This window comes from Telmatherina bonti (genome assembly GCF_933228915.1).
Source record: "Telmatherina bonti genome assembly, chromosome: 22".
Classification (NCBI taxonomy): Eukaryota; Metazoa; Chordata; class Actinopteri; order Atheriniformes; family Telmatherinidae; genus Telmatherina; species Telmatherina bonti.
Genome location: NC_136631.1, coordinates 906421 through 920583, shown reverse-complemented (window position 1 = coordinate 920583; position 14163 = coordinate 906421). Strand labels below are relative to the sequence as shown.

General features: G+C 43.0%; 1 protein-coding gene across 2 annotated transcripts in view; it reads right to left on the bottom strand.

The window, feature by feature from the left end:
- Nucleotides 1-2060: 2060 nt before the first annotated feature.
- The window catches only part of lamtor3 (late endosomal/lysosomal adaptor, MAPK and MTOR activator 3), a 31627-nt gene continuing 19524 nt past the window's right edge, over nt 2061-14163 (bottom strand). For both annotated transcript variants that reach the window (XM_079262635.1, XM_079262634.1), the window contains exons 3-7: nt 13942-13976; nt 13808-13866; nt 2958-3091; nt 2763-2826; nt 2061-2308 (exon numbers count right to left, since the gene is read on the bottom strand). In XM_079262635.1, coding sequence (XP_079118761.1) covers nt 2235-2308; nt 2763-2826; nt 2958-3091; nt 13808-13866; nt 13942-13976 — 366 coding nt within the window. In that variant the 3' untranslated portion in view covers nt 2061-2234. The remainder of the gene's footprint in view (nt 2309-2762; nt 2827-2957; nt 3092-13807; nt 13867-13941; nt 13977-14163) is intronic.

Genomic DNA, 14163 nt, shown 5'->3' with positions numbered 1-14163 from the left:
TTAATCACCAACTATCACTGTTAATCACCATCCATCACTATTAATCACCATCCATCACTATTAATCACCAACTATCACTATTAATCACCAGCCATCACTATTAATCACCAACTATCACTATTAATCACCATCCATCACTATTAATCACCATCCATCACTATTAATCACCAACTATCACTATTAATCACCATCCATCACTATTAATCACCAACTATCACTATTAATCACCATCCATCACTATTAATCACCAACTATCACTATTAATCACCATCCATCACTATTAATCACCAACTATCACTATTAATCACCATCCATCACTATTAATCACCATCCATCACTATTAATCACCATCCATCACTATTAATCACCAACTATCACTATTAATCACCATCCATCACTATTAATCACCATCCATCACTATTAATCACCATCCATCACTATTAATCACCATCCATCACTATTAATCACCAACTATCACTATTAATCACCAACTATCACTGTTAATCACCATCCATCACTATTAATCACCAACTATCACTGTTAATCACCATCCATCACTATTAATCACCATCCATCACTATTAATCACCATCCATCACTATTAATCACCATCCATCACTATTAATCACCATCCATCACTATTAATCACCAACTATCACTATTAATCACCATCCATCACTATTAATCACCATCCATCACTATTAATCACCATCCATTACTATTAATCACCATCCATCACTATTAATCACCATCCATCACTATTAATCACCAACTATCACTGTTAATCACCATCCATCACTATTAATCACCATCCATCACTATTAATCACCATCCATCACTATTAATCACCATCCATCACTATTAATCACCAACTATCACTATTAATCACCAACTATCACTGTTAATCACCATCCATCACTATTAATCACCATCCATCACTATTAATCACCATCCATCACTATTAATCACCAACTATCACTGTTAATCACCATCCATCACTATTAATCACCATCCATCACTATTAATCACCAACTATCACTATTAATCACCAACTATCACTGTTAATCACCATCCATCACTATTAATCACCATCCATCACTATTAATCACCATCCATCACTATTAATCACCAACTATCACTATTAATCACCATCCATCACTATTAATCACCATCCATCACTATTAATCACCATCCATCACTATTAATCACCATCCATCACTATTAATCACCAACTATCACTGTTAATCACCATCCATCACTATTAATCACCAACTATCACTATTAATCACCATCCATCACTATTAATCACCAACTATCACTATTAATCACCATCCATCACTATTAATCACCATCCATCACTATTAATCACCAACTATCACTATTAATCACCATCCATCACTATTAATCACCGCAACGCAATGTTAGGTATTGTTTTCCACGTGGTGTTTCTTCTTTCTGTTCTTCTTCTCCAGTCAGGTCCAGCAGTACGATGCGGACTCAGGAGAACAAGCACTCATACACAATAAATGAATAAGACTTCTTATCATTTTATCTATTAAGCTCAGCAGAACACAGCAGCCAGACAATCACTCTGCTGGACGATACATTGTAAAAAAAAAAAAAACATGCCATCATGCATAAAATTACACCTACATACTGATATGAACATACAGTACATACTAATGTAAAAACAATTATGTACGTATACATACACACAAAATACTAAAATACATGAATACTGTTATACCTGCATCAGTCTCTGCTATGGACACGCCTACCCCTCCTCTGGTTCCTCGGTGTCCGTCACCTGGATACTACTCCCCACCCGCAGCTTCATCAGGACTCCTTCCTGGACAGATGCACATCCAGTCCTCCGTCCAACTCACCTGGGTTTCCCTCTGGATTCCAGCCCGCCTACAATCTGATCCTGGATCAAAGTCCTGCTGGTTCCACTTTCTCTCAACCTCTTTCATCACACACACACACACACACACGGCGCATGCTGTACGGCGAATTCAGTAAAACATGATTAAAAACCACAGAATCCACCCGGGTTGCCCAAACAAACATTTATTCAGACTGAAAGTTGACACGAGGATGTCGCGCCGTGACTGGAAACTTTCCCAAACGGCACAAAGACGCAACTATCAGACACAAAAACTTCATTCAAGATAACGATGGTGATGATGGTGAAGAGGAGGAAGGTGTCTTCCTGCAGTGGAGCTCCTGCAGCGCTCATGTGACCTCCACCACCTGTCGCAGGTCTTCTATCAGTGGAGACAGCTCCTTCTCCAGACTCATGATGAGACCTAAGGACACACAAACCTCATTTACTTGTGTCACCGCTCACACCTGAAGCAGCGCAAAGAGCTCCACATCGTAAACAAGAAGAATACAAACATCTGGACACACCTGATCCCCTGCATACCGACAGCTCCTGTCTCCTTTATCAACAAGTAAACACACAAAACCTACGTGTGGATCTGTCCACACCGCTAACCAGCTAACCAGGTTACCAGCTAACCAGTTAACCAGCCAACCAGTTTACCAACTAAACAGTTAGCTAACCAGCTTACCAGCTAACCAGTTAACCAGCTAAACAGTTAACCAGCTAACCAGCCCAATAAGGTCAAAGATAAACATGAGAATTCTTAAAAACAAAGTCTGGTGACAATAAAAAGAAACATTAAAAAAGTGGACAGACGTTCAGAAGGACAGGGGACACATACAGACCGCCAGGCGTATGATCTGCGTGGACCTGACCTGTGTTGGCGTTGCCGCTGGCGATGAAGCTGATGACCAGAGGAAGCCGATTGAACTGGACAATCTGAAGCAAAAAAAGCAAATTAGCTCGATTGTGGAAAGAAACCAGAAAAGTCCTGAACCAGAGACACATGAACCCAGGACCAGCGAGACGCGTCCTCCCTCCGCCTTCTGATTGGCTGCCTGGATAGTCACCTGGTAGGTGTTGTAGTAACAGATAATGCTCTTGTTCTTGGAGAGGCCCAGCTTGCTGCCCTGATCTGTGGCCAGCGCGAATGTGGACAGGAAGCCTGGTCTCAGAGCGTGGACCGGAGCGTTGTCATTGGCAACTGCAGAGAAACGGGACACATGTTCGAGACAAGAACCTTAATGATGCAGCACTTGAAACCAAAACCAAAGGAGCTGAACCAGAAATTATGATTCATTACTGAAGCACCAGAAAGGCTGCCACCTGCTGGTGTGTTGCAGTACGGACTTGTGTCCTTCAGGTATCTGGACTTATGTCCATCAAGTATCTGGACTTATGTCCATCAAGAAAATGGACTTATGTCCATCGGGTATCTGGTCTTATGTCCATCGAGTATCTGGACTTATGTCCATCAAGAAAATGGACTTATGTCCATCGAGTATCTGGACTTATGTCCATCAAGAAAATGGACTTATGTCCATCGGGTATCTGGTCTTATGTCCATCGAGTATCTGGACTTATGTCCATCAAGAAAATGGACTTATGTCCATCAGGAAAATGGACTTATGTCCATCGAGTATCTGGACTTATGTCCATCGAGTATCTGGACTTATGTCCATCGAGTATCTGGACTTATGTCCATCAAGAATATGGACTTATGTCCATCAAGAAAATGGACTTATGTCCATCAAGAAAATGGACTTATGTCCATTGGGTATCTGGACTTATGTCCATTAAGAATCTGGACTTATGTCCATCGAGTATCAGGACTTATGTCCATCAAGAATCTGGACTTATGTCCATCGAGTATCAGGACTTATGTCCATCAAGAAAATGGACTTATGTCCATCAAGAATAAGGACTTATGTCCATCGAGTATCTGGACTTATGTCCATCGGATATCTGGACTTATGTCCATCAAGAATATGGACTTATGCCCATCAAGAATATGGACTTATGCCCATCAAGAATCTGGACTTATGTCCATCGGGTATCTGGATTTATGTCCATCAAGAATATGGACTTATGTCCATCAAGAATATGGACTTATGTCCATCGGGTATCTGGACTTATGTCCATTAAGAATCTGGACTTATGTCCATCGAGTATCAGGACTTATGTCCATCAAGAAAATGGACTTATGTCCATCAAGAAAATGGACTTATGTCCATCGAGTATCTGGACTTATGTCCATCGGGTATCTGGACTTATGTCCATCAAGAATATGGACTTATGTCCATCAAGAATATGGACTTATGTCCATCGGGTATCTGGATTTATGTCCATCAAGAATATGGACTTATGTCCATCAAGAATATGGACTTATGTCCATCAAGAATATGGACTTATGTCCATCAAGAATATGGACTTATGTCCATCGAGTATCTGGACTTATGTCCATCGAGTATCTGGACTTATGTCCATCAAGAAAATGGACTTATGTCCATCAGGAAAATGGACTTATGTCCATCGGGTATCTGGACTTATGTCCATCGGGTATCTGGACTTATGTCCATCAAGAATATGGACTTATGTCCATCAAGAATATGAACTTATGTCCATCAAGAATATGAACTTATGTCCATCAAGAATATGGACTTATGTCCATCAAGAATATGGACTTATGTCCATCGAGTATCTGGACTTATGTCCATCAAGAATGTGGACTTATGTCCATCGAGTATCTGGACTTATGTCCATCGAGTATCTGGACTTATGTCCATCGAGTATCTGGACTTATGTCCATCAAGAAAATGGACTTATGTCCATCAAGAAAATGGACTTATGTCCATCCGGTATCTGGACTAATGTCCATTAAGAATCTGGACTTATGTCCATCGAGTATCTGGACTTATGTCCATCGGGTATCTGGACTTATGTCCATCAAGAATATGGACTTATGTCCATTAAGAATATGGACTTATGTCCATCAAGAATATGGACTTATGTCCATCGAGTATCTGGACTTATGTCCATCGAGTATCTGGACTTATGTCCATCAAGAATATGGACTTATGTCCATCAAGAAAATGGACTTATGTCCATTGGGTATCTGGACTTATGTCCATTAAGAATCTGGACTTATGTCCATCGAGTATCAGGACTTATGTCCATCAAGAAAATGGACTTATGTCCATCAAGAATATGGACTTATGTCCATCGAGTATCTGGACTTATGTCCATCGGATATCTGGACTTATGTCCATCAAGAATATGGACTTATGCCCATCAAGAATATGGACTTATGCCCATCAAGAATATGGACTTATGTCCATCGGGTATCTGGATTTATGTCCATCAAGAATATGGACTTATGTCCATCAAGAATATGGACTTATGTCCATCGGGTATCTGGACTTATGTCCATTAAGAATCTGGACTTATGTCCATCGAGTATCAGGACTTATGTCCATCAAGAAAATGGACTTATGTCCATCGGGTATCTGGTCTTATGTCCATCGAGTATCTGGACTTATGTCCATCAAGAAAATGGACTTATGTCCATCAGGAAAATGGACTTATGTCCATCGAGTATCTGGACTTATATCCATCGGGTATCTGGACTCGCGTCCATCGGTATCTGGACTTATGTCCATCGAGTATCTGGACTTATGTCCATCAAGAATATGGACTTATGTCCATCAAGAATATGGACTTATGTCCATCAAGAAAATGGACTTATGTCCATTGGGTATCTGGACTTATGTCCATTAAGAATCTGGACTTATGTCCATCGAGTATCAGGACTTATGTCCATCAAGAATCTGGACTTATGTCCATCGAGTATCAGGACTTATGTCCATCAAGAAAATGGACTTATGTCCATCAAGAATAAGGACTTATGTCCATCGAGTATCTGGACTTATGTCCATCGGATATCTGGACTTATGTCCATCAAGAATATGGACTTATGCCCATCAAGAATATGGACTTATGCCCATCAAGAATATGGACTTATGTCCATCGGGTATCTGGATTTATGTCCATCAAGAATATGGACTTATGTCCATCAAGAATATGGACTTATGTCCATCGGGTATCTGGACTTATGTCCATTAAGAATCTGGACTTATGTCCATCGAGTATCAGGACTTATGTCCATCAAGAAAATGGACTTATGTCCATCAAGAAAATGGACTTATGTCCATCGGGTATCTGGACTTATGTCCATCGGGTATCTGGACTTATGTCCATCAAGAATATGGACTTATGTCCATCAAGAATATGGACTTATGTCCATCGGGTATCTGGATTTTTGTCCATCAAGAATATGGACTTATGTCCATCAAGAATATGGACTTATGTCCATCAAGAATATGGACTTATGTCCATCAAGAATATGGACTTATGTCCATCGAGTATCTGGACTTATGTCCATCGAGTATCTGGACTTATGTCCATCAAGAAAATGGACTTATGTCCATCAGGAAAATGGACTTATGTCCATCGGGTATCTGGACTTATGTCCATCGGGTATCTGGACTTATGTCCATCAAGAATATGGACTTATGTCCATCAAGAATATGAACTTATGTCCATCAAGAATATGGACTTATGTCCATCAAGAATATGGACTTATGTCCATCAAGAATATGGACTTATGTCCATCGAGTATCTGGACTTATGTCCATCAAGAATGTGGACTTATGTCCATCGAGTATCTGGACTTATGTCCATCGAGTATCTGGACTTATGTCCATCGAGTATCTGGACTTATGTCCATCAAGAAAATGGACTTATGTCCATCAAGAAAATGGACTTATGTCCATCCGGTATCTGGACTAATGTCCATTAAGAATCTGGACTTATGTCCATCGAGTATCTGGACTTATGTCCATCGGGTATCTGGACTTATGTCCATCGGGTATCTGGACTTATGTCCATCAAGAATATGGACTTATGTCCATTAAGAATATGGACTTATGTCCATTAAGAATATGGACTTATGTCCATCAAGAATATGGACTTATGTCCATCGAGTATCTGGACTTATGTCCATCGAGTATCTGGACTTATGTCCATCAAGAATATGGACTTATGTCCATCAAGAAAATGGACTTATGTCCATCAAGAAAATGGACTTATGTCCATTGGGTATCTGGACTTATGTCCATTAAGAATCTGGACTTATGTCCATCGAGTATCAGGACTTATGTCCATCAAGAAAATGGACTTATGTCCATCAAGAATATGGACTTATGTCCATCGAGTATCTGGACTTATGTCCATCGGATATCTGGACTTATGTCCATCAAGAATATGGACTTATGCCCATCAAGAATATGGACTTATGCCCATCAAGAATATGGACTTATGTCCATCGGGTATCTGGATTTATGTCCATCAAGAATATGGACTTATGTCCATCAAGAATATGGACTTATGTCCATCGGGTATCTGGACTTATGTCCATTAAGAATCTGGACTTATGTCCATCGAGTATCAGGACTTATGTCCATCAAGAAAATGGACTTATGTCCATCAAGAATATGGACTTATGTCCATCGAGTATCTGGACTTATGTCCATCGGGTATCTGGACTTATGTCCATCAAGAATATGGACTTATGTCCATCAAGAATATGGACTTAAGTCCATCAAGAATATGGACTTATGTCCATCGGGTATCTGGATTTATGTCCATCAAGAATATGGACTTATGTCCATCAAGAATATGGACTTATGTCCATCAAGAATATGGACTTATGTCCATCGAGTATCTGGACTTATGTCCATCGAGTATCTGGACTTATGTCCATCGAGTATCTGGACTTATGTCCATCGAGTATCTGGACTTATGTCCATCAAGAAAATGGACTTATGTCCATCAGGAAAATGGACTTATGTCCATCGGGTATCTGGACTTATGTCCATCGGGTATCTGGACTTATGTCCATCAAGAATATGGACTTATGTCCATCAAGAATATGGACTTATGTCCATCAAGAATATGGACTTATGTCCATCAAGAATATGGACTTATGTCCATCGGGTATCTGGACTTATGTCCATCGGGTATCTGGACTTATGTCCATCAAGAATATGGACTTATGTCCATCAAGAATATGAACTTATGTCCATCGAGTATCTGGACTTATGTCCATCGAGTATCTGGACTTATGTCCATCGAGTATCTGGACTTATGTCCATCAAGAAAATGGACTTATGTCCATCGGGTATCTGGACTTATGTCCATCGGGTATCTGGACTTATGTCCATCAAGAACATGAACTTATGTCCATCAAGAACATGAACTTATGTCCATCAAGAATATGGACTTATGTCCATCGGGTATCTGGACTTATGTCCATTAAGAATCTGGACTTATGTCCATCGAGTATCTGGACTTATGTCCATCAAGAATATGGACTTATGTCCATCAAGAATATGGACTTATGTCCATCAAGAATATGAACTTATGTCCATCAAGAATATGGACTTATGTCCATCGGGTATCTGGACTTATGTCCATCGGGTATCTGGACTTATGTCCATCAAGAAAATGGACTTATGTCCATCAAGAATATGGACTTATGTCCATCGAGTATCTGGACTTATGTCCATCAAGAATATGGACTTATGTCCATCAAGAATATGGACTTATGTCCATCAAGAATATGGACTTATGTCCATCAAGAAAATGGACTTATGTCCATCAAGAAATTGGACTTATGTCCATCAAGAAAATGGACTTATGTCCATCAAGAAAATGGACTTATGTCCATCAAGAATATGGACTTATGTCCATCAAGAATATGGACTTATGTCCATCAAGAATCTGGACTTATATCCATCGAGTATCTGGACTTATGTCCATCAAGAAAATGGACTTATGTCCATCAAGAATATGGACTTATGTCCATCGAGTATCTGGACTTATGTCCATCGAGTATCTGGACTTATGTCCATCGAGTATCTGGACTTATGTCCATCAAGAAAATGGACTTATGTCCATCAGGAAAATGGACTTATGTCCATCGGGTATCTGGACTTATGTCCATCAAGAATATGGACTTATGTCCATCAAGAATATGGACTTATGTCAATCGGGTATCTGTACTTATGTCCATCGGGTATCTGGACTTATGTCCATCAAGAATCTGGACTTATGTCCATCAAGAAAATGGACTTATGTCCATCAAGAAAATGGACTTATGTCCATCAAGAAATGGACTTATGTCCATCAAGAAAATGGACTTATGTCCATCATGAAAATGGACTTATGTCCATCATGAAAATGGACTTATGTCCATCGGGTATCTGGACTTATGTCCATCGGGTATCTGGACTTATGTCCATCAAGAATATGGACTTATGTCCATCAAGAACATGGACTTATGTCCATCAAGAATATGGACTTATGTCCATCGGGTATCTGGACTTATGTCCATCGGGTATCTGGACTTATGTCCATTAAGAATCTGGACTTATGTCCATTGAGTATCTGGACTTATGTCCATCAAGAATATGGACTTATGTCCATCAAGAATATGGACTTATGTCCATCAAGAATATGGACTTATGTCTATCGGGTATCTGGACTTATGTCCATCAAGAAAATGGACTTATGTCCATCAAGAATATGGACTTATGTCCATCGAGTATCTGGACTTATGTCCATCGAGTATCTGGACTTATGTCCATCAAGAATATGGACTTATGTCCATCAAGAAAATGGACTTATGTCCATCGGGTATCTGGACTTATGTCCATCGAGTATCTGGACTTATGTCCATCGAGTATCTGGACTTATGTCCATCGAGTATCTGGACTTATGTCCATCAAGAATCTGGACTTATGTCCATCAAGAATCTGGACTTATGTCCATCAAGAATATGGACTTATGTCCATCAAGAATATGGACTTATGTCCATCAAGAATTTGGACTTATGTCCATCAAGAATCTGGACTTATGTCCATCAAGAATCTGGACTTATGTCCATCAAGAATCTGGACTTATGTCCATCGGGTATCTAGACTCGTGTCCATCGGGCATCTGGACTTGTGTCCACCGGTATCTGAGATCGTGTCCATCGGTATCTGGACTTGTGATCATCGGTATCCGGACTCATGTCCATCGAGTATCTGGACTCGTGTCCATCGGGTATCTGGACCCGTGTCCATCGGGTATCTGGACTGATGTCCATCAGGTGTCTGGACATGCGTCCAACAGGTATCTGGACTCTTGTCCTTTAGGTGTCTCTTTGTATCTGGACTTATGTCCTTCAGGAATTTGGACTAATTTCCATCAAGAATCTGAACTCATGTCCATCAGGAATCTGAACTCGTGTCCATCGGGTATCTGGACTCACGTCCATCGGGTATCTGGACTCACGTCCATCGGGTATCTGGACTCACGTCCATTGGGTATCTGGACTCACGTCCATCGGGTATCTGGACTCACGTCCATTGGGTATCTGGACTCACGTCCATCGGGTATCTGGACTCATGTCCATCGGGTATCTGGACTTGCGTCCATCAGGTATCTGGACTTGCGTCCATCAGGTATCTGGACTTATGTCCATCAGGTATCTGGAAATGCATCCAACAGGCATCTGGACTCATGTCCATCAGGAATCTGGACTCATGTCCATCAGGAATCTGGACTCATGTCCATCGGGTATCTGGACTTGCGTCCATCAGGTATCTGGACTTATGTCCATCAGGTATCTGGAAATGCATCCAACAGGCATCTGGACTCATGTCCATCAGGAATCTGGACTCATGTCCATCAGGAATCTGGACTCATGTCCATCAGGTATCTGAACTCATGTCCATCAGGTATCTGGACTTGCGTCCTTAAGGTGTGTCTTCGTATTCGGACCTGTGTCCTTCAGGAATCTAGACTCGTGTCCATCAGGTATCTGGACTCATGTCCATCAGGAATCTGGACTTATGTCCATCAGGTATCTGGACATGCGTTCAACAGGTATCTGGACTCTTGTCCTTTAGGTGTTTTTCTTTGTATCTGGACTTATGTCGTTCAGGAATCTGGACTAATGTCCATCAGGAATCTGGACTTATATCCATCGGGTATCTGGACTCGCGTCCATCGGTATCTGGTCTCGTGTCCATCGATTATCTGGACTCGTGTCCATCGATTATCTGGACTCGTGTCCATCGGGTATCTGGACTCGTGTCCATTGGGTATCTGGACTCGTGTCCATTGGGTATCTGGACTCGTGTCCATTGGGTATCTGGACTCGTGTCCACCGGGTATCTGGACTCGTGTCCATCGGGTATCTGGACTCGTGTCCATCGGGTATCTGGACTCGTGTCCATCGGGTATCTGGTCTCGTGTCCATCAGGTGTCTGGTCTCGTGTCCATCAGGTGTCTGGACTTATGTCCGTCAGGTATCTGGACATGCGTCCAACAGGTATCTGGACTCTTGTCCTTTAGGTGTCTCTTTGTACCTGGAATTATGTCCTTCAGGAATTTGGACTAATGTCCATCAGGAGTCAGGACTCTTGTCTTTTAGGTGTCTCTTTGTAACTGGACTTGTGTCCATCAGGAATCTGAACTCGTGTCCATCGGGTATCTGGACTCATGTCCATCAGGAATCTGAACTCGTGTCCATCGGGTATCTGGACTCATGTCCATCAGGTATCTGGACTAGTGTCCTTCAGGAATCTTGACTTGTGTCCATCAGGAATCTGGACCAGTGTCCATCAGGAATCTGGACCCGTGTCCATCAGGAATCTGGACCCGTGTCCATCAGGAATCTGGACCCGTGTCCATCAGGAATCTGGACTTGTGTCCATCGGGTATCTGGACTCGTGTCCATCAGGAATCTGGACTCGTGTCCATTGGTATCTGGACTTGTGTCCATCGGGAATCTGGACTCGTGTCCATCAGGAATCTGGACCCGTGTCCATCAGGAATCTGGACTTGTGTCCATCGGGTATCTGGACTCGTGTCCATCAGGAATCTGGACTCGTGTCCATCAGGAATCTGGACTCGTGTCCATCAGGAATCTGGACTTATGTCCATCGGGTATCTGGACTTGTATCCATCAGGAATCTGAACTCGTGTCCATCGGGTATCTGGACTCATGTCCATCAGGAATCTGAACTCGTGTCCATCGGGTATCTGGACTCATGTCCATCAGGTATCTGGACTAGTGTCCTTCAGGAATCTTGACTTGTGTCCATCAGGAATCTGGACCAGTGTCCATCAGGAATCTGGACCCGTGTCCATCAGGAATCTGGACCCGTGTCCATCAGGAATCTGGACCCGTGTCCATCAGGAATCTGGACTTGTGTCCATCGGGTATCTGGACTCGTGTCCATCAGGAATCTGGACTCGTGTCCATTGGTATCTGGACTTGTGTCCATCGGGAATCTGGACTCGTGTCCATCAGGAATCTGGACCCGTGTCCATCAGGAATCTGGACTTGTGTCCATCGGGTATCTGGACTCGTGTCCATCAGGAATCTGGACTCGTGTCCATCAGGAATCTGGACTTATGTCCATCGGGTATCTGGACTTATGTCCATCGGGTATCTGGACTTGTGTCCATCAGGAATCTGGACTCGTGTCCATCAGGAATCTGGACTCGTGTCCATCAGGAATCTGGACTCGTGTCCATTGGTATCTGGACTCGTGTCCATCAGGAATCTGGACCCGTGTCCATCAGGAATCTGGACCCGTGTCCATCAGGAATCTGGACCCGTGTCCATCAGGAATCTGGACTCGTGTCCATCGGGTATCTGGACTCGTGTCCATCAGGAATCTGGACTCGTGTCCATCAGGAATCTGGACTCGTGTCCATCAGGAATCTGGACTCGTGTCCATTGGTATCTGGACTCGTGTCCATTGGTATCTGGACTTGTGTCCATTGGTATCTGGACTTGTGTCCATCAGGAATCTGGACTCGTGTCCATTGGTATCTGGACTCGTGTCCATTGGTATCTGGACTTATGTCCATCGGGTATCTGGACTCGTGTCCATCAGGAATCTGGACTCGTGTCCATCAGGAATCTGGACTCGTGTCCATCAGGAATCTGGACCCATGTCCATCAGGAATCTGGACTCGTGTCCATCGGGTATCTGGACTCGTGTCCATCAGGAATCTGGAGTCGTGTCCATTGGTATCTGGACTTATGTCCATCGGGTATCTGGACTCGTGTCCATCAGCAATCTGGACTCGTGTCCATTGGTATCTGGACTTGTGTCCATCGGGTATCTGGACTCGTGTCCATCAGGAATCTGGACCCGTGTCCATCAGGAATCTGGACTCGTGTCCATCGGGTATCTGGACTCGTGTCCATCAGGAATCTGGACTCGTGTCCATCAGGAATCTGGACTCGTGTCCATCAGGAATCTGGACTCGTGTCCATCAGGTATCTGGACTGGTGTCCATTGGTATCTGGACTCGTGTCCATTGGTATCTGGACTCGTGTCCATTGGTATCTGGACTCGTGTCCATCAGGAATCTGGACTCGTGTCCATCAGGAATCTGGACTCGTGTCCATCAGGAATCTGGACTCGTGTCCATCAGGAATCTGGACTCGTGTCCATTGGTATCTGGACTTATGTCCATCGGGTATCTGGACTCGTGTCCATCAGGAATCTGGACTCGTGTCCATCAGGAATCTGGACCCATGTCCATCAGGAATCTGGACCCATGTCCATCAGGAATCTGGACTCGTGTCCATCGGGTATCTGGACTCGTGTCCATCAGGAATCTGGAGTCGTGTCCATTGGTATCTGGACTTATGTCCATCGGGTATCTGGACTCGTGTCCATCAGCAATCTGGACTCGTGTCCTTTATGTCTTTTTGGGAACTTGTTCCAATTAAACACAAAAAACGAAAATTTTATCATGGAAACATCAATAACAAATAAAACTTTGTCACCTTTGACGACGGGGACGCCATCTCTGTCCGTCACCACAATGGCATGAAGACCTTCCACGCTGATGGGGGACAAAGACCAGGATTAAAAAAGGAAGTCAGGGAAACCTTACATGATGTTGGGTCAGTAAACGCACCTCTGCAACTGCTTGTAAAGAAACCGCTTCACCTCCTGCAGAGAGACAAGAGTTAAAGACTAGAATACATCCTGTCCACCACCAGACCTCCTGTCCACCACCAGACCTCCTGTCCACCACCAGTCCTCCTGTCCACCACCAGACCTCCTGTCCACCACCAGTCCTCCTGTCCACCACCAGACCTCCTGTCCACCACCAGTCCTCCTGTCCACCACCAGACCT